Source organism: Lissotriton vulgaris, chromosome 6 (genome assembly GCF_964263255.1).
Source record: "Lissotriton vulgaris chromosome 6, aLisVul1.2, whole genome shotgun sequence".
Lineage (NCBI taxonomy): Eukaryota > Metazoa > Chordata > Amphibia > Caudata > Salamandridae > Lissotriton > Lissotriton vulgaris.
This window is the reverse complement of record NC_141694.1, coordinates 770,896,336-770,915,914: the sequence shown is the minus strand read 5'-3', so window position 1 is coordinate 770,915,914 and position 19,579 is coordinate 770,896,336. Positions and strand designations below refer to the sequence as shown.

Genomic DNA, 19,579 nt, shown 5'->3' with positions numbered 1-19,579 from the left:
ATTTATTTAAATTCTACAATTTGTATTAATGTGTGCGATTGCAGCCAGTTGCAAGCAAGCCAATACCCTTAATCCCTGTACAAAAACAACTCAAAACCTACCATGTGCTAGGTGGCTTTCTTCCAGTTGGTGAAGGTCAACATGCTCCTTCAGGATCTGACTACTTGAACAGACTAGTTGACAAAATGGACATTCGTACTGCTGTAGATCATTTCCTGAAAGACATTTTGAAAGTGAGAAAACACCTATCATTTTGGATTTCACTGGTTGAGGAAAAGGGCAAGCATTTAATCATAAAACATATTTAAATGAAGACTGCACAACAAAGAATGCTAAAAGGCCGCACAACAAATAATGCATTAGTGTTTGAGCATCATATTTGTAGATTTACATGAATACTTTATTAATAAATGCAAAAACAACAGTTGATGGACAGAATGCAGAACAATGTCATACATTCACCCCAGTACAGAGATCTGGGCCTAAATCCATTGTTTTTTTGCACTCCACACCACCCCAGTTCAGACATGGCCATATGCTAATCAGCCTGACCCTGTCCCTCATGGGAACAGTCCAGCCCGAACTGCCAAGCCATGTCTTTCCTGGACCGGAATCAAGCATCCTAGGACCGGTTTCTGGCTATCAGCCGTCTTCAGCCAGGATAGCTTGACTCCAGTGGTGTGGAGAGCATTATTAATAAAGTAACATTTGAATCTACAGCAAATGAACAAATCATGTTCTCTGAACAACATTTCACCTACATAAATTGGTTAACGGGACTATTGTTTGGGTTTATTCCATATAAACAAATATGGGGTTGACCACACCCTAAAAAAGCCTAACGGTACAAAAGATGTACACCTATATCTAGTTTAGCCACAGGAAAAAGTATTCACAAAGTATGGAGTGGTAGTTGCAAATTAGGTCACTTAACCAAATGCTTGTGGTTCAGCTGTTTTCAGGTATTGCCAAAAGTAGGTCTTTGGTCAACGGCAATTAAACAAGGGTGAGGTTGGGACAGGGTGAATGTGCACGGAATGGCCGATATGAAGACACACTCTGGTTGAAGTATTTATGCATGACAATAAAAAGAGCTTAGAATGTGATGGGGAGCTGATCAAGCCAAGTAGAGATGCAAGTTACGTGGCTCAATTCCTCACATTTTGTGAGTAATCAACCTGTAGTGTTAAGATTCCTTAATGAGACAACTTTGGTGAGAAGGTGACTACACTTCGGAAGACTCTATAATCAGGAATTTCCGAAATGTTTAGAGTACCATGACTTGAACTATGTGTTGACTGGAGGATGTTAATCCAGGGATATCATTAGTGACATCATTGTTGATGTCAGTGACATCATCAATGATGCCATTGAAAATGTAATGAGTGATGTAATGCGCGAGATCGTGCGGGGGTTGGCCGCTGGGCATCTAAGTCCTTGTGGGTAGCCAGCCCCCTGTCCCCACACCGTGCACAGACTTTGACAACCCAAATACTATGAGCGGCCAACCCGTCATGGGCACCCACCCCACACTTTTCTCGTTTTTCATTTTTTCCACAGTACTCCCGTGGTATTAAAGCTCAAGCATCACTTGCGGTACCACGAAAGCCTCACTTATTGAAGCTTGTGTGGTCTTGTGGTATCACAGCGCAGGCAGGAGTAGCCTGGGATCCATGGCACACTTTTTCGGCGCTGGGTTGGTCGGAAGGTTCAATCAAACATTTGTAAAGCATGGCACATCACCCGTGAGGGTCTCGAGGCGCTAGAGCTATTTGCTGTTGCGTGGAGGTTGATCAGGAAGAAAGCAGTAAAAACAAGGCAAAAAGCAGGAGAAAGCACTCAGAACAAGCATTGGAAATGCAATAGGTCTCGCATTAGAAAAGTTGGAGCTAATGGTCTTGTAAATGACAATTTTTTTTGTGTTGGTTTTTAAAATAGCTAAATTGATAGCTTTGTCATTTACAACGCCAATAGTTCTAACTTTCGTGAACGTGACACCTATAGCATTTGGAATGCAACATGTTTTGTATTTACGTGACTTTGATGGCAGCTCTTGTTGTTATGCCACATCTCTAGAGAGCAGGAGAGTGCAGCAGGGGAGAGAAGCACAGCAATGCAATATGTCTTGCATTCATAGAGCTCCTAATCTCATTACTTAACTTAGTATCTAGTGCGTTTCTATTGAGGATTATTACTTTAACCCCACCCCCCCATACGACAACGGTAAAGTAGACCAACCTCTGTGTCTAGAAATGTCGAAAGCTCAACAGGGAAGAGGACGTGTGACTAATTTAGTTCTCAACCTTTGCCACCTCACCAATGTGCATAGTCTTGTGAAAATCGTGAATTATTGGGTTTTGAATATTTGTCAATTTTTTTTTATGCATGCTTTTTGCATAATGTTCACTATTAAGATCCTGGTTTGAGCAGAAAATGTCTTGAGGGAATACAGTCAGTCTGCCTTTGCTGTATGTGTGGCGCTAGCAATATCTTAAGTAGCAGTGTATTTATTGTCTTTCATCTGTCTTAAGAACTAAACAATGACCTTTTTATCACAGAGATCTTTGCATGTGCATGAAGGTTCTTGTTAAATTTGCCCATCCACTTGTATCTTTACCCTACTTTTTGTGAGGCTTGTCTTGAAGGGTGAAAGTTGTCTAAATCTGTCTGTAGGTGATATGCTGTCTCTAGTCAAGTATTTAAAATCCTTGTTTGTGTGGTAGTCGACTTAGCCCTATTACTGAGATTTAGATACCACTGGTAACTTCCGACTTCCCATTTCTTCTTTCAGAGACATATTACCACCTACATTCTGGCGATTTGTCTTATTTGGAATAGGCAAAAAAATCAGGGAGTTACAGTGGATTTAAGGTGCGGTAATGTACGATTCCCGCTGTATGTTTCTGTTTCCAAGGACACACTCAAAGTGTTCCAAGTCGGAAGAGGATGTGGCTTAACGGACATAGTGTTGGATTTTGAAGCTGTGTAAGCAGGTTTGTATCTGGTGAAATCACTTATTCTCCCTGTGCTTTACATTAATGTTTCCGTCAGTAATGCAAGTGGTGCTCATGTAAAGCATTTTGATACCCTCGGGTCAATTTGTCAGTAGTCAAAATTACAGTTTCCCGTAGGAGGATTAATTACTCTGTATTACTATTAATTTTTGAACTGAAAAAGTTCTGCTGTGGAGACAGGTCAGTTGTTTAAGATAGGATCTCATCATCTGTGGCAAATGCCCGTTTTTGCGCTATGAATTTTTATTTTCTTTATTAGTAACCTTGTGGGCATCTGTTTGGACTTGAGCACACATTGCTTCCTAATAAAGATGGCATTAAATACACTGTTTGTTTTTTAGCTATCTTTGAACAGTACACCGAAGGCTGAAAAAACTTGCACTTATTGCTGTGCGCTTCGTTCGCGCGTTTCCTGCCTTTTCATAGTTTAGAAGTGGTTACTGTTCACTGAAACCATATCCGGTTTGCGAGTTTTACAGGGCAGCTTCTTTTCCTTCGTTTTTTTAATACCTTAATTTATGTTGAAGTACATTACTTGAACGTATTGTGATATTGTATATTACTTTTTATCTTTAGGCTTACCACTGTGCATGTCGTTAACCTTTGAAAGATAACAGGTCATTGTAATACCGCATGTACATTGTATGGATTTTGATGGACACTTGTATGCATTGTCGGCCGGTGGTGTGTATGCCTGGTGAAAGTGTGCACTGATGGCTGTTGATGTGGGTGTGTGTGCCTGTTGAAAGCATGCAGTGATGGCTGGTGGTGTGTGTGTGTGCCTGGCCGGCTGGTGGTGTGTGTGTGTGTGGGTCTGGTGCAAGTGTGCAGTGATGTCTGGTAGAGAGTGTGTGCACACTTCTTGTAAACGATGACGACTTTCCTCCCTCTTTCTGACCATGAAAACCTTTTTGATAGTACTTGTTGCCTCATCTGCTTTTCTTCCTGCCTATGTCTATAGCAAACATACATGTTTTGAAGCGGATGCCTGACAGTTGTATGCTGGACCCCAAACTGTGGTGTGTGGGCGGCTGTGGTGTATGGGCACGCAACCTGGGCTTCATCCTGGACTCCTCCCTCTCCATGACCAGGCAAGTCAACAACGTCTCCTCGGCATGCTTCAACATCCTACGCATGCTACGGAAGATCTTCTGGTGGATCCCCACCGAGACCAGGAAGACCGTCACCCAGGCCCTCGTCACTAGCCGACTGGACTACGGCAACGCCCTCTACGCCGGTACCACCGCCAAGCTCCAGAAGAGACTCCAGCGGATCCAGGAACGCCTCAGCCAGACTCATCCTCGACATCCCACGAACCAGCCACATCTCCGGACATCTGAGAGACCTTCACTGGCTCCCCGTCAACAAAAGAATCACCTTCCGCCTCCTCACCCACGCACACAAAGCCCTACACGACCAAGGCCCGAGCTACCTCAACAGCCGGATCAACTTCTACGCTCCCAAACGCCACCTCCGATCAGCCAACCACGCCCTCGCCGCCGTCCCCCGCATCCGAAGAGCGACTACAGGAGGAAGGTCCTTCTCCTACCTGGCCGCCAAGACCTGGAACTCCCTCCCGACCGACCTGCGCCTGACCCAAGACCACCTCTCCTTCAGGAAGAAGCTGAAGACCTGGCTGTTCGAGCAGTAGCGGCACCCCCCCTCCCCCAGCGCCTTGAGACCCTACGGGTATGTAGCGCGCTCTATAAGTGTCACTGATTGATTGATTGGGCGGCTGTGGTGTGTGGGTGGTGGTGGTTTGTGGGCATGTGAGAGAGAGTGTGGGTGGGCGTGTGAGAGAGTGTGTGTGGGCGTATGAGAGAGAGTGTGCGTGGGCGTATGAGAGAGAGTGTGCGTGGGCGTATGAGAGAGAGTGGGCATGAGAGAGAGTGTGCGTGGGCGTGAGAGAGAGTGTGCGCGTGCGTGTGGACTTGCTGTATCATTTAAGTACTGTAAGAGGTACATCTCAAGGTTGTACATGCTGGAGAATACGATAACTCTGGGCCTTACTCCAGGGCTTGCGCGTGGATTCCAGCCTCTGGATGACGGCAGCAGCAAGTGCAATAATGCAAACGCTTTTTGTTTTAATGCTGAGTTGTTGTAGCTTTGGACTTGTATGGTGGGTACTTATACTTCCACACAATGACCCCACAGTGCTACGAATACAATCATATAAAGGCTTAACTCATGTGTCAAGCATTGCACTTGCTGTCCGGAGTGATATTTGGTTCCTCCAGTCTGCTCCTGTATGCATATCAAATCCCCAGCTTTTGTAGCAGAGTCAATAGAGGACTTCAATGCTTGGTCAGTTTTTGCAAAGTTTACTTTCGCAGATGTAAGTGAGAGCTCAGGTTTTGTGGATGTTTTCAACACACAGCGCTGCTCGCCGTATCGCAGCAAATCATTTTATTTTTCTCGAAACAGATGGATTTTTTTTCAATCAAAAGTATTGTGATGGGCCTGCTGCTGCCTGCCTCTTGCAATCATTATGTGCTCAATTTTCCATTGCATGAGTGGATTTGCTTTTATCAGTGATTATTTGTTTGTTATTATAAGTGATTGCCGTTAGTGTTCTGTTTGTTTTGTGAGTATGAAACATTGTATGTATTTTGCGGCACCATCGGTCACAATAGTGTTTTTGTTCTGCTATGAGTATGTTCTACACTTAGCGTAGTTGTAATTTAGTAGAGCGCCACCATTAAGATTGGTGGAGATAGACATGTTTTTTTTTTTTTGGCGCCCATAGCTGGTGATTTGCTTAGATTTCAGTGGAAATTTGAACAAAACAACTCTGAGTGATAAAACATTTGTCACTGAAATCCACTCAGTATGGAGAGGGAGGAGGTGGGCTGCCTGCAACTCGAGCGAGCATAGGGAGGAGGGGGTGGTCTGCCTACTAAGTGTAATGCGTGTGGCAACAGAGGGAGAGCGCGGCGCGCGCTGGAGGGGGTGGGATGCCTGGTCAGTTTAATAGCTTTGCTCTGTTGGTAGTGGTTGTGCAGGGAGAGAGAGGGGAGGTGCTGGCGGCTGGGGAGGGGGGAGGAGAAATGCGAGCCTGGCTGTGTACGGGGGAAGTGATGGCGGCTGGCGACTGGGGGCTGGGGAACAGATGGCGAAGGCTGGCGAATTTTTTTTTTTAAATAGTCTGTTATCTCGAGTTGTGCAGGCTGAGGCGGTGGCGCTCGGAGTCGTGGAGTTGCGGGTTTAAGACGAGACACGGCCGTGAAACTGCAGGGAGAGAGAGGGGAGGTGCTGGCGGCTGGGGAGGGGGGAGGAGAAATGTGAGCATGGCTGTGTGCAGGGAGAGAGAGGGGAGGTGCTGGCGGCTGGGGAGGGGGAGGAGAAATGCGAGCCTGGCTGTGTGCGGAGAGAGCGAGCGGAGGTGCTGGCGGCTGGGGGTGGGGATAGCCGTGGGAGGGAGCCTTGTCGCTTTCATGTGCACGTGCTTTTAATGTCAATGCGCTTGCGCATTGAGCCTAAATTTGACGGGCACTGCAAGGAATCGCCACGGAATCGCAAGTTGGTTAAAGTCTGTTTAAGCCCCTATAGTCTCGCAAGCTCAATGCGCATGCGCATTGACAGGCGAGACCTAAAAACGAGGGGAAAGGAAGGACAAGCATTGGCATAGTCAATTGGTCTTGAAAATGCAATTGTTGTTGTCAAAGTGAACTCCTTTCAATCACGCTAAGCCAAGTTACCGGACCAACTGGCAGGAATATTTGTAGGTTAATCTGTCAGCGCCACTTAGGAGACCATTATTTGAATAATTTAGGTCATAGTTTGGAGTAGAGAAAGAAATGAAAGCCAAAACATGCTAGCCAACAATGGGCCTTGCTTGCGGGGTGCCACTACGGTAAACACCTAAGTGCTGGGGGTAAGGGAGGCACACTCAAAACCCTCATGATGTACATCCCAGCCAGCATTTTTGCCCGTTATACCTTACAATCTTTAATAATCAGAGCCCCTAGAAGACAGTGTCACTGGACGGGACCTGATTTAAAGGCACTTAATTTTTTCCAGGTCCAACAAGCACAAAATAAATTTATTTAAAAAAAAATCCTGGACAATGAGGGACATTACTCAATTTTGTTAATACAGGAGGCGTTTCTTTTCTTTCGGGCACCTGTCTTTATATAAAGACTTACTAAATCGCAGCCGGCTTCATATATTAAATAAAGTCAGTACAGAAATGCAGATGGTGTTTAATTCAATACATTATTGTGTTGTGGGGAAAAGGGCAAAACATTAGTACACCAAAACTTGTAAACGAACAGCCAGGCCGGAAACATGGTGCCCCAGTTGAAAGACATAGCCACTGCTATTGGGCGATCTCAAGCTCCACTTGCCGAACAACTATTGTGAGCAAGGACGTGACCCAGTGTTCTTAATAGTGACTCCTCTGTCCCCAGCATGTGGAAAATGTCTAATTTTTCCCGGAGGGTCGGGATAGCAAGAAAGTCGGAATTAAGGTGACCACCACACTGGAGGGCAAATTCTGGGCAGTGACTGTATAAATTAAGGAAAAATGTTCAGATGTATTCAAATCTTTTTACTCCAGATAAGAGTCGAGCGGCCATGAACACTAGCCTTAGAGGGGCTAGGTGAGCTTTTGGAGTCCCCGTTAGGATGGCGTTCCCGTAGTCGATTTGAGAGAGAACTAGGGATTGGACTACTGTCTTGAGGTCATCACGGGGATTAAAAGTTTTCAATTTCTTAAGGTGTTTAAGAGAGAAAAGAACAATTTTTGCAGAGTTTTTGATTTGGGCCTCCATAGATAAGTTCTTGTCAAGGGTGATGCCTAGAGACTTAACTGTATCGGATAGGACGATGGGGCAGTTGACGGCGACCAGATTCTTGAGCCACTCTTGGATTGGACGATGGTTGCTTTTTTGAGAGAATAGGATTAGTTCTGTTTTATTTGGGTTGAGCTTTAAGTGAATAGCGCTGAACCAAGTCTGGATCTCGGTTACAATGGGATTGAGGTGTTGGATGTCGCTGGGAGACTTCATTTTGAAATAGATTTGGGTGTCATCAGCATAAAGGTGGTAATTCACTCAAGCTTTTTTCAAGATGATTGCGAGGGCCTCCATGAAGAGATTGAAGAGGGAGGGGAGAGGATTGAGCCTTGCGTGACACCAAGTGTGACTTTTGTTGGCTTCGAGAGACAGGAATTGATTTTAATTTGTTGCGAGGGTGTTGAAGGAAGGAGGTCAACCATTTTAGTACTGTGCCATTGATGCCGGAGCGCTTCGACAAGGTCTTCAAAAACGCTGGATGATTTACTGTGTCGAATTCCGCAGATAGGTCACTAAGGATGAGTAGGCAGGCATCACCTTCATCTAAAGCCTTGTGAATATTGTCAGAGACGTTGAGCATAGCTGTTTCCGTGCTACAGCCTTTCATGAATCCCGATTGAAAGGTGTTGAGGAGTTTGAACTCATCAATGTGTTTGTTGAGTTGGTGGAGAACGCATTTCTCCAATGTTTTTGCAAGGAATGGGAGGTTGGAGATAGGTCTGAGGTTGTTTAGGTTCGGCCCCTGGTTTCTTGAGAATGGGTGTGATTTGTCAAAGTTGAAGGGAGTCTGGGACACAGCCTGAGGTGAGAGAGGCGTTGATTTTTGTCCAGAAAAAGAGGAAATGGTGTGGTTGAGTTCTTTTATAATTGTGGATGGGATGGGGCCCATAGTGTGGGAGGAAGGTTTTAGGTTAGAAATTATACTGAAGACCTCATTTTCCAACATTAGCTCTAAGTCAGACCAATGTGCATTGTTTTTTAGCTGGAGGCAGGCCTGATTTTCCTTGTTAAGAACTCTTTCTGACTGGTCAAGGGTGGTTAAAGGGGGGCAGGTTAAGAGGGAAGGAGGGTCTTGTTGTAAGTATAGGAAATCAGCAGCAAGGGAGTTAATTTCCAGCTCTTTTCTGTTCAGTTGCTGGGCTATCGAGCAGAAAAAGTTTAAGGTTTTAGGCAGGGGCCGAGAATGACTTGGGTCTAAAGAGGGAGAGTGAGCATGGGTCAGAGAATGGACGGAATCAGTGGGATTAGGAGAGGTTGGACGCGGGGAGCCAGATTAATAATGCTCCCATTCAATGAGAATTGTTTACACCAGATTGAATAGAAAAAAGCATGTGCACTTGATGGAGTAAGGATTCGCATGTTGAGAGACTTGCTTGTATCAAGAACCTCAAATAATGTTAATAAACTAAACCAACATGTTAGTGTTACTAATATTGCACATTTTTACATTACACGGGGTGTCCCAGTGACTCTTGCCTATGTGTTTACTAAACCTAATACGCTTGCCATTAAAATGGCTGCTGCTACGCAGAAATTTAGACTGCGCATGCGTCGGTCATACCCATGTGACGTGACGTACTCGCAGTTCTGGTGGGAAAGTGTTTGCTCATGCGCAATACAGCTGACATGGCCGCTTTGTGTTCTCACATGCTCTAAGCTTGCATTGCTGCTTTCGCAAAGCTGTCTGTTCTGCCTAAAACTTAATGCTTTAGTTACTATAAAGTAATTGAAATAATATAGCAACTCATGGTATACAGTGAAATCATTTATTCTATGTATTAAAACTATTATTTTCCATTTCATGTAACACTTCGAAAACTTGGCCTGTTCTAACGTGATCTTGCTTGAATCTGAGTCTGCGCGAGATCTGCGAGTCTCCACAGAAATGACCTTTGGACGGAAGCCAGATGGCAACCCAAGCCAAGATTAGCCTGGGAGAGAGCCTTCTCACCTAGTCGAAGAAGCCGAACTGTACTACATTTGTAACAATTGTATATGAAAATTGTATTCACCATTGTTATCTACAAACATATGTCATGGGAAAGTAAAATTCGAGGGGGCGGGTAGAAAATTCAAATGAGCATGAGAAAGTCTAAATTTTAGGTGGTGTGATGACCTAACCTCCTTTGTCCAATCAAAATTGGGGATCCTTGCACTTGCAACATTGGGGGGTGGTACACTGCCCAGAAAAACAGTATAACTAGCGTAGGTTTAGCTAGAGAATTTGTCCGATTTGTCCGAATAGCTGACCTGTGACTGACCCAACGCACTCTATAGGTGACTGAACTCAGAGAGCTGCGAAGCACTCTGTTGGAAGGTTCGAGAAACCCATTCAGGGTTATTGGCAGATTCCTTGCTGAGCTGGAGTAGCGCAGGCCTTGCAACCGAAGCTGTGGGTGTTGGCCGTACCCTATGGTGAACACGGTCCTGATCCAAATTCTGGGGTTATCCTGTCCTGACTGTCCAATGAGCTGTACCTGCTCGCCTACTGGCATCTAAGTCCTTGAGGGTCCTTTCCCGGCTTTTCCAAACTGACCCGTGGCCAGGGTTGGTCTTCACTCTATCCTAGGTAAATATAAAGTCTGTGTGGGTGAATGGCTTATCTATATTTGCATTTCTAATTCTTGAATATTTGCAAAGCATAATTGCATACGTTCCTTATCTCCCCTGTCCCTTTATAAATGAGATTTTCATGTATTATTTGTCTATTAGCATGTTCCACTTTTCTACCTACCTTTAGCCAAATGCTAAATCGTTATTTTATAGTTTATGTTCCATTCTTACCCTCCCTATAGAGAATAAGCATATCTGGATAAATCTAATTGCATAAGTTTCATTTCCTTTTAACAGTTAGTGAATTACAAAAGTCTACTTTGATTTAGCATGTTCCCTTTCTTTACCCGCCTTTAGTGAAGTTGTGAAAGTCTGTTGATCTAAATTAGCATGTTCCTTATTTTTCATCTTCCCTTTATTTTCTGATTTCTAAATGATTAGTATTCTCAGCCTTATTCATAGCTATACGTTATTTTTAATTCTAGTTATAGATAGTCTTATCTGGGTTAATCTTATGCTCATGAAATATGATGATGATGATGATGATGATGATGATGATTAGATAAAGGTTTTCAAAACTTCCTGAGTCTGTGGTTATTATAAAGAGTGCAAACATTTTTTTAAATTGATATTGTATTGTGATGACTGCTTATCTTTTCAGCTAGCTCCTTGATCCATTGTGATCTTAGGTTCCTGTGACGAAGATTGGTAAGTCAGGTGCATTGGAAATAAATAGAAAGGAACAGGGTTACTGGTAGTAGAGTGTAGGTTACCTGATTAAATAAGTGTGGTAAATAAATTATGGGCCCAAGTGTGCATATTTGGTAATAAAATAGTCGGGTGATCTGCGCGCTCTATCACACTGACCTATTTTTCATAGTCAGCTTTTGACACAGAGCAATAGAGAAACACTCCTTAAAGAAAGAAAGAATGGAGGAGGAAGAGAAAAAAGTGACAAAGGGGAGAAAAAGCAGGGATAAAGAAGAATCTATAAAAGAGATGAAGAAAAAGTAAGTGTAGGGAAGGGAAGAAATAGAATGGTGGAATGGAGCTTGTACAGCTTTATTTTTGTAAAACCTCCATCAAACCCACAGATTCATTACTAAAAGCCATATATAACAAATGTTCAGATAAGGAACATGGTCTCCTCGAACGCTGAAGGAAAACCCTTAAGATTATGCTGGGTGGAATCCAACCGTTCCTTTTGCCCACTGCTCCCTTTAACCACTACTGTGCATATATACACAATCATGTCCACAACTGATTAACAAATCAGGCTTCAACTTCTAGATACTACATCTTACAGGCCAACATAAAACTTTACAAATAACTAGACCAAAGAACTCTTAATAATCTACAAAGAGTTCTTCCTCTCCCTCCTCATTCTTCGTGTGGTTTAAACTATACTACGTTGTACCTACCTACCTTCATTTTGTTTTGTGGCATAATCAACACTTGGCACAAATACCTCCCCTACTGAATTCACCAGTTTAAAACTGACATAGGCAAGCCCTCATGCACATATTCATCAACACTATTGCGACCATGTGTTCCCTAAACATTTTCAAGCTGCAGAGGTCCGTGTCAGAAAGAGTCTCTCTGCCCAACTGAATACCAATATCAGGCCTGGCCTCGGGTGTGAAGTTATTGAAAATGTGTTAAAAGCACCTTTCCCTGCTCACTTAACACAGAACCTTTTCAAATGCGACTTCCCGTCGCTTGACTGGAAAGATCTTCTTTTCTTGTCTAGCCACAAAACACTCAAACGTCCTTTCACCCCAATTGCACTACATTTCTAAACAGGTGTCTTTTTTGTTAACAACTACGTGGTTTCGTCTATCCATTTTTAATTTCAAATGTACTTTATTGATTTTGAAAGTAGAAATAGGCATCGCGCTACAATGCATATGTATCAGGCAAACACAGCAAGCGAGACAGACTGGCACGTCTTCTCTGTACATGGAATTGTAAATGGGATGGATATGCCACAGTAGCAGTTTGATGCCAAGAGGGCAAATGATGGGCAATGTAAGAGAACAAAACTGGAATACCAAAACCCAAAAGTCCCCCCCTCCTCCTCCCCTCTCCCCCCTCCCAACCAGTGTGTCGAATGCGGGAAATAACTTCACAGTCGATCAAATCAAGGATGTTGCAATCAATCATGAGACCTCTGGGTGTCGCTAGTAGCTTCAGTAAGGCGTAATATTCGAAGGTATTTGGGGCATGTTATTTCATTAAATTCCTTGAACAAGAGGGATATCAACGGAAGCCAAACCTTTTGAAATGTAGCAGTGTTATGTGAGAGGGTGGCTTGGATGCGTTCCATCCCCAAGGTGAACCAGAGTTTGTGTAGCCAGCCCACATGCGTGGGCTTGGTGGTCGATCTCCAAAGCGATAGGACGTGCTGCGTAGCTGCCTGGATGGCGATGCCCATTTGGCGGCCCCGAATAGATTTCAAAGGAAAGGTGAGGGCATTGGGCAGGCCTAGGATGGTGTAGGCAGGGAATCTCGGGATTTCGGTGTCGAAGGTGGAGTCAATGTCATCGAGGACCGCTTCCCAGTATCCCCGGACCTCGCAGCAATCCCAAAGGATGTGGGTTAGTGTGCCACGCTCCCCACAACCCCTCCAACATAAGTCGCTGCGGGACGGGTTTCCTCTGTGAACCCAGACCGGTGTGAGGTGCCAATACATTGCTAGTTTCACCGCTGTCTCTCTACCTGTCGTGTTGCGCGTGGTATGTGAGGCCCTTTAGTATATGTACCTCCATTCTGCAGATGTTAGTGTTCTACCAAGTTCAGCCTCCCAGTGTTTCTGACCCGCTGTTTTTCCTGAGGAGGGTGGAGGCGTAAGCATTTTGTATATGTCTAGGATGAGACGCCCATCCGTCTCTTTCGTCAGCAGCCATTTCTCGAAGGTTGTCAGTGGGCGGCCCACCCGGGCGTTGATGGCTGGGTCGGTGAGCCAGTGCTGGAGTTGGAAATATTGGAAAATGTGAGGGTCAGTGACCTCGTAGCCCTGTCTAATGTCCGAGAGGGGAAGAAAGCCCTGTGTGCCAAAGAGGTCACCGGCACATCGGCAGGTGGTGCCTCGCCACTGCAAGAAGGCATGAGGATCATTTCCCGGTGGGAAGTCCGGGTTGTCCAGGATTGGGGTAAATGGGGAATGAAAGGTGGTTAGGCCTTTTTTGACGGCGACCATGTCCAATACCTTCATAACGGTGCGGGTGATAGGTGAGTTGGATATGTATCGCAGCCGGTGCTTTCGGGAGAGGAAAGGAATTCTCCAGAGGGACGTCTGAGCCATAGCCCCATCTTGGAAGAGCCATCTTTTTTCGGATTCTGGCCTATACCATTGGACCAGATAGCGGAGTTGAGCAGCATGAAAATATTGCATTAGATTGGGGACTCCGAGGCCTCCCTCATCCATGCTCCTGTGAGTCAGCTGTTAATGTAAGCGTGCTCGCTTCCCTTCCCAGATGAAATGGTGGAGAGCGGCCTGTAAGTCTGAGATGGCGCCTGCAGGGGCGCAACTGGGAGGGTCTGAAAGAGATATAAAAGTTTTGGGAGGATTGACATTTTTATTGCAGCAACTCTTCCCAAAAGGGAGAGGGGTTGCTTAGACCAGCGCGCAAGGTCCGCCCAAATCTGGGTTGTAAGGGTCTTGTAGTTAAGAGCTATCGTCGAGTCCATCGATGAGGTGAGGGTGATCCCCAAATACTGGAGTTGTGCGGCCAACTGGAGATCACTCCCAAAGGTAGAGGCAAGCCCACCGGGGTGGGCGTTTTCGCCCAGGGGTAATATCAAGGATTTCCCCCTGTTAATTCAGAAGCCCGAGACCGCCCAGAATGAATCCAACTCCTCCAAAAAGGCGGGCACCGATCGGTCCAGGCGGTCGAGAGCGACTATGATATCGTCAGCATAGAGGCTGATTGTGTGTGGTTCTCGGCCGAAGGTGATACCTTGGATGTCAGGGTTATCTCAGATCTTTTGCGCTAAGGGCTCTATGTAAAGAGCAAATAGAAGGGGGGACAGGGGACACCCTTGTCGCGTGCCCCGTTGGATTTCAAACGGGTCCGATCGAAGACCACCCAAACGAACCCGAGCCTGGGGGCGATGGTAACAGCAGGCGATCCAGGACTGGAAGCGGTTTCCTATTCCAAACCAGGTCAGGACTTGTTGGAGGTAGAACCAAATTGACACGGTCGAACGCTTTCTCAGCGTCAATGGCCACCAGTGCGGCATCTGGAGTTCTGAAAGTGGGCCTTGTCTATCAGGTGGAGCACCCTCTTGGTGTTATCACTGCATTGACGAGTAGGCACGAAGCCCGACTGGTCAGGCTCCAAGATCCCAGGTAGGCATGGACAAGGCGCGCGGCTAAGATTACGGTGAAGAGTTTCAGGTCTAAATTCAGCAGAATGCCGAGCAATGTGTGGGCTTCTTGCCCGGTTTAGGTAGCACCACCACTTCGGCCGCCAATATATCGGGGGGGGGGGTGGAGTCCGGGCCGTCAAAGGAATTGAAGAGCCGGGTGAGGACAGGAGCCAGTAGCTGGCTGAAAGTTTTGTAAAAGCCGACCGAGAAGCCGGCCGGTCCCGGAGATTTAAGCGGGTGAAGGCGGGAAATAGCCGTTGTCACTTCCTCCAGGCGGATGGGGGCATCCAGAGCATCTGCACTAGCCCGAGACAGTCCGGTGACTGCCGCCAAATTCAAATAGGTATCGACCCCTCTGAGAGGTACCTCCTCGGCCCTGTATAGTGAGGCATAGTACATCCGGAATGCCTCCGCAATCTGAGTTTCCTCAGCAAGGACGGTGCCAGATTCGTCGGTAAGGCCGGAGATTTTTGAGCGTTGGGTTTTAGCCTTCAAAGCGCTGGCAAGCAAGCGGCCTGTCCTGTTACCCCCGACATAGTATGTGTGTCGAAGACGGAGCGCAGCGAATTCCGCCCTGTCAGTGTCCAGGCTTGTCAGTTGGGCCCTGGCCGCTTTCAGCTGTCTCCAGGACCGTGGAGCGCAATTGCGGCTGTGTACCCTCTCCAATTCAGCAACCTGAGCAGTGAGATCGTCTCTCTTCGTTCTCCGGTCTTTGGCCTCTGCAGCGGCGATTGCGATGAGTTAGCCGCGGGCCACTGATTTCAGGGCCCCCCATAAAGCTGACAGTGATATCTCTGGCGTGTCATTGATAGTCAAGTAGTCGACAATATATTTGTGGAGCCGTTTGGTGACCTCCGGTCTTTGCAAGAGGGTTTCGCGGAGGCGCCACGATCCGCGGGGACGGGAAGACACACGTCTATCCATTTTAAAAAAGATTTCAGTAGATGTATTGTCTATAAAACCCGTGAGTGCCAGGGTACTCCACGGTAATGATGTAGCTCCAGAAAAATACAAATAAATAAAGACATCGCCTTACTTAAAACCAATTCAGAATTGCCTAAACTGTTGTGGAAAGTGGCAGTCATTTTAGGGACTGTGACTTACTTTTCATTGACGGCCTTGACCGACAGAAAGAAACAGACATCAGAGAAACAGTCATCAAAGAAACATAGAAGGGGACGGGGGGTCAGATAAAAACTGAAAACGGTGATAAAAAGGAGAAAGCAGTGATGAAGAGGAAGAACCTGCAAAAGTGAGATGAAGGAATTGCAAGGTGTTAGAATGGGGTGGAATGAAGTTTGCACAGCCTTGTTTTTTGAAAATCACAGCATTTGGAAGTTGTGCCATTACAAACAATCTTTGAGCCCTTGAACTTTAGGAGGTGGGGGGAGGGAATCACACACACAAAATAAGCACTTCTGCCTTTCCCATTCACTTTTAACATTCTTTCGGCCCTGCTAAGTACTGTCGAGATGCTGAGAGGAAGCATAAGTGTGAAATTACAAAACGAACAATCATTAATTGCACAATAGGTCCTTAACTCTTTGTAGGACCAAGTCCTCAGCTCCTCACCTTTCTTTTGTGTTTTCAAGAGATCGACGTGCTGTGTTTCTACGTGAAGTTGGAGGTCTTGAAAGGTGTTCTTTTCCACGCTACAGAACGGACATTGCAAGAGGTCAAGGTCTAACTGGCTGTCCGCACGAGATAGAAAGCAGTCGTTCTTTTGCTTTTCTTCTGTTAAACTTCTTGGGTGGTCCATGGTTCTCGCACAGTAAATAGCATCCATTGAATGGGGTCTGTCATCAAAAAGGTCTGGACTGCGCGCAGGCTGCAAATATGTGTCTTGTAGTTCTTTCTCCATGGAGGAACTGCACCTTTTTGGAATGGTTTTCTTCATGTCGGAAGCGGTTTCCGAGCATTCGGCTCACGTTCGTTAGAAAGGAGTGCAGGATTGCTGAAGCGCTAACCTAGGTGCTGACCCCATTCGACCACTCTCCCTCCCGCTCAGTGATCAGTTTCGATATGGAATGGAAAGTCCCGACTCCCGATTTCCGTGGAGGGCGTACTGAGGACGTGTTGACGTCACACGCCGTACGACGCCGGAGAGAGTGCACGAACACGAATTTCGTCTTCCGGTGACAGGTAGAGTAAAGTAAAGATTTGTATTCTAAATATTCCGTTTTCACAATTTGAGCATTATAAATACGCACAAAAATAAAAAAAAGACGTTTAAACCAAAAGCTATAAAATATTAAAGTTGGTCAAAAATCCTCAGCGTGTTCAGAAATATTTGAAAAGGATGTCGTACAAATCGGTCACTTAAACTATATCATGCTGTATTCCTTCTGAATTCGTGGACACTACTGCAAGCCGCCTTTCCTCCAATAAACTGAGGGCAACTGCTGCGCCCACCCCCTCTCCTGCCACCACGCCCCCATAATACACCATCTGCTGCCTGTGCTGAGAGGAGGGCACCTGCGGTCCTAAAGACAGGGGAAGGCCACATACCCTCTGGTAAGAGCCGAAGCCAGCAACGACCGATATCCTATAGCCCAGATCCAGACCCATGATCAAGGAGCTGTGAGTGCTGCCGAAGTCACGTTTCCGCCTGTTTTAGCACGCAGCTCCAGTGCGCTATAAGCTTCTGACTATTTAGATGAACATGTTGTGTGAAAACATATTTGAAGTTGAGTTAGTCATGGACATCACTTGCTGCACTGTGGTAAAAACATGTCAGAACCAGGAGCTGCTGCAAGTACCTGCCTTTGGCGGTGAGACGATGCCTTGAATTGCTCATTTGAGTTGTCAACTTATTTAGTTAGCATCTGATCCATAGGCTGTGAAGCCAGCGTGTGATTGTGTCCAGAAACATTTTATATAAAATATACTGAGCAGTTATTCAGCCGTTTTCATAAAATGAGATATAACAACTTCCACAGTACGGAAATGTGTTTAAACAGTGTTAGCATACATCTGCAAGAACATTTAAAATGGTCTGTGGGCACGCGTTAGTAGAGACAATTGTTGCAATATTTATGCATATTTATTGGAGGCAGAGACCAAAGAAGGCTCATGGATACGAGTAGAAAATAATGAACAACAATTTGTAGCCATGCAGTAAGAATTTACGAGCATCTAAAATGTGTAATGTATAATTCATTCAATTAGACGAGGATATGCATACTTCCTTAAGGAGTGAGTCCTGGCTCACTTGTTCGGATGCTACTAGTAAGGCAAAAAGGAACAGTTTGTGGTGTGCACCATGCAAAAAGGCAGTAACATGACAATGTGTTCAAACAACACCGAATTAAACACTGTTTGGGGTATTTTACATGGTGTACACTAGAATCTGTTTAATCTCTGCGGTACTGTATTTTTGAAAATAAGGAAATAAGGCATTGTTATGTAAAGTGAATTGCCTAGGGTCGCACAGTTTGGTGAAATGGTGACCTGGCGACCAAACTCTGTTCTTCTTGGCGTCATATTCTAATGCACATAGCACACACATTTGTATGCAGTCTTACAATGCATTGTGCATAATCTTTGAAGAAAATGACCTTATATTTATTTGATGGTATTAATATTTCTATTCAATAGTTTTTTAGGTCAATCAATCAATCAAAGGGTTTGTAAAGCGCAGCTACTCACCCGAAGGGTCTCAAGGTGTTGGGGGGATGCATCTACCGGAAGTTCACGTAGCTACGTCGAAGAGCCACGTCTTGAGGTCCTTCAAGAACTTGGAGAGTGATGGCGTCTGTCGGAGGTGGAGAGGGAGGGAGTTCCATGCTTTGGCAGTGAGGATGGAGAAGGACCATCCATCCTCCTGATCTGGTCTTCTTGTTGCGTGGTCCGGTCGCAAGGTAGAGCAGGGCAGAGCGGAGGGATCGTTTGGGTGCGTGAACTGTGTGGAGGTGGTTCATATAGGCTGGCTCAGTGTTGTGAAGTGCCTTGTGAGCGTGGGTTAGAAGCTTGAAGGTGATTATTTTCTCGACGGGGAGCCAGTGTAGTGTCCATAGGTGTCGGCTGACGTGGCAGTGGTGTGGTAGGTTGAGTATTAGTCTGGCGGCGGCATTCTGGAGTTTGCGGGTGAAGTTCTTATTGATCCCGGCATAGAGTGTGTTGCCGTAGTCCAGTCTGCTGCTAATGAATGCGTGCGTGATGGTTTTCCAGTGTTCAAGGGGAATGGGCTGCATTGAGAAACAGAATGTTTAAATTCGGCATATATATTTTTGAGCGTGTCCTTTCATTTACATTATTTCTACAGCTATTTAAGAAGTTGAAATCACAGATTACAATACATTTAAACTGCCTAACTAAATAAACATAACTGTTTCATGAGTTTCTTACAGCATTGGCATCTACTTTGTTAAATGGAGTTGCGAAAGACTGATTACATCTCCACCAAAGCCTAGCTGATACCCTCACTTGATGATACAATTCAGATGTAAGTGAAAGTTGATGTTTGATTTTCGTCATTAGTGTTTCGCCCTGTGAGTGATTTCATGAGTAAGACGAAGCCAGAACGAAGCGTCAATAGTACTTGCGAAATTAATAGAGACAGGAAGCAGTTAGATTTGGAATGGAATGAGGATTTGTAAAGCGCGATGGCTACCCGAAGGCGTCCCAGCGCTGTAGAAACTGATAAGTTGAGCTGTAGGGGTGGGAGTGCGGGAAGCAGAGGAGCAGGTTAAGTGAGGGATTTGTTAAAAAGCCAAGTTTTTAAGAGTTTTCGAAAAGTAAGCAAGTTGGGTTCTGACCTAATTGCAAGGGGAAGAGAGTTCCAGATCCTGGCTAGGTTGTAGGAAAGCGAGCGGCCTCCGCATCTGGCTCTTCTTATGCGTGGTA

General features: G+C 45.5%; 1 protein-coding gene across 1 annotated transcript in view; it reads right to left on the bottom strand.

Moving 5' to 3' along the window:
• ZUP1 (zinc finger containing ubiquitin peptidase 1) overlaps nt 1–16,773 on the bottom strand; it is a 121,431-nt gene extending 104,658 nt beyond the window's left edge. Inside the window, exons 1-2 of the mRNA XM_086926761.1 lie at nt 16,307–16,773; nt 102–215 (exon numbers count right to left, since the gene is read on the bottom strand). Of these exons, the coding sequence (XP_086782887.1) occupies nt 102–215; nt 16,307–16,631 (439 nt within the window). The 5' untranslated portion in view covers nt 16,632–16,773. The remainder of the gene's footprint in view (nt 1–101; nt 216–16,306) is intronic.
• Nucleotides 16,774–19,579: the final 2,806 nt, after the last annotated feature.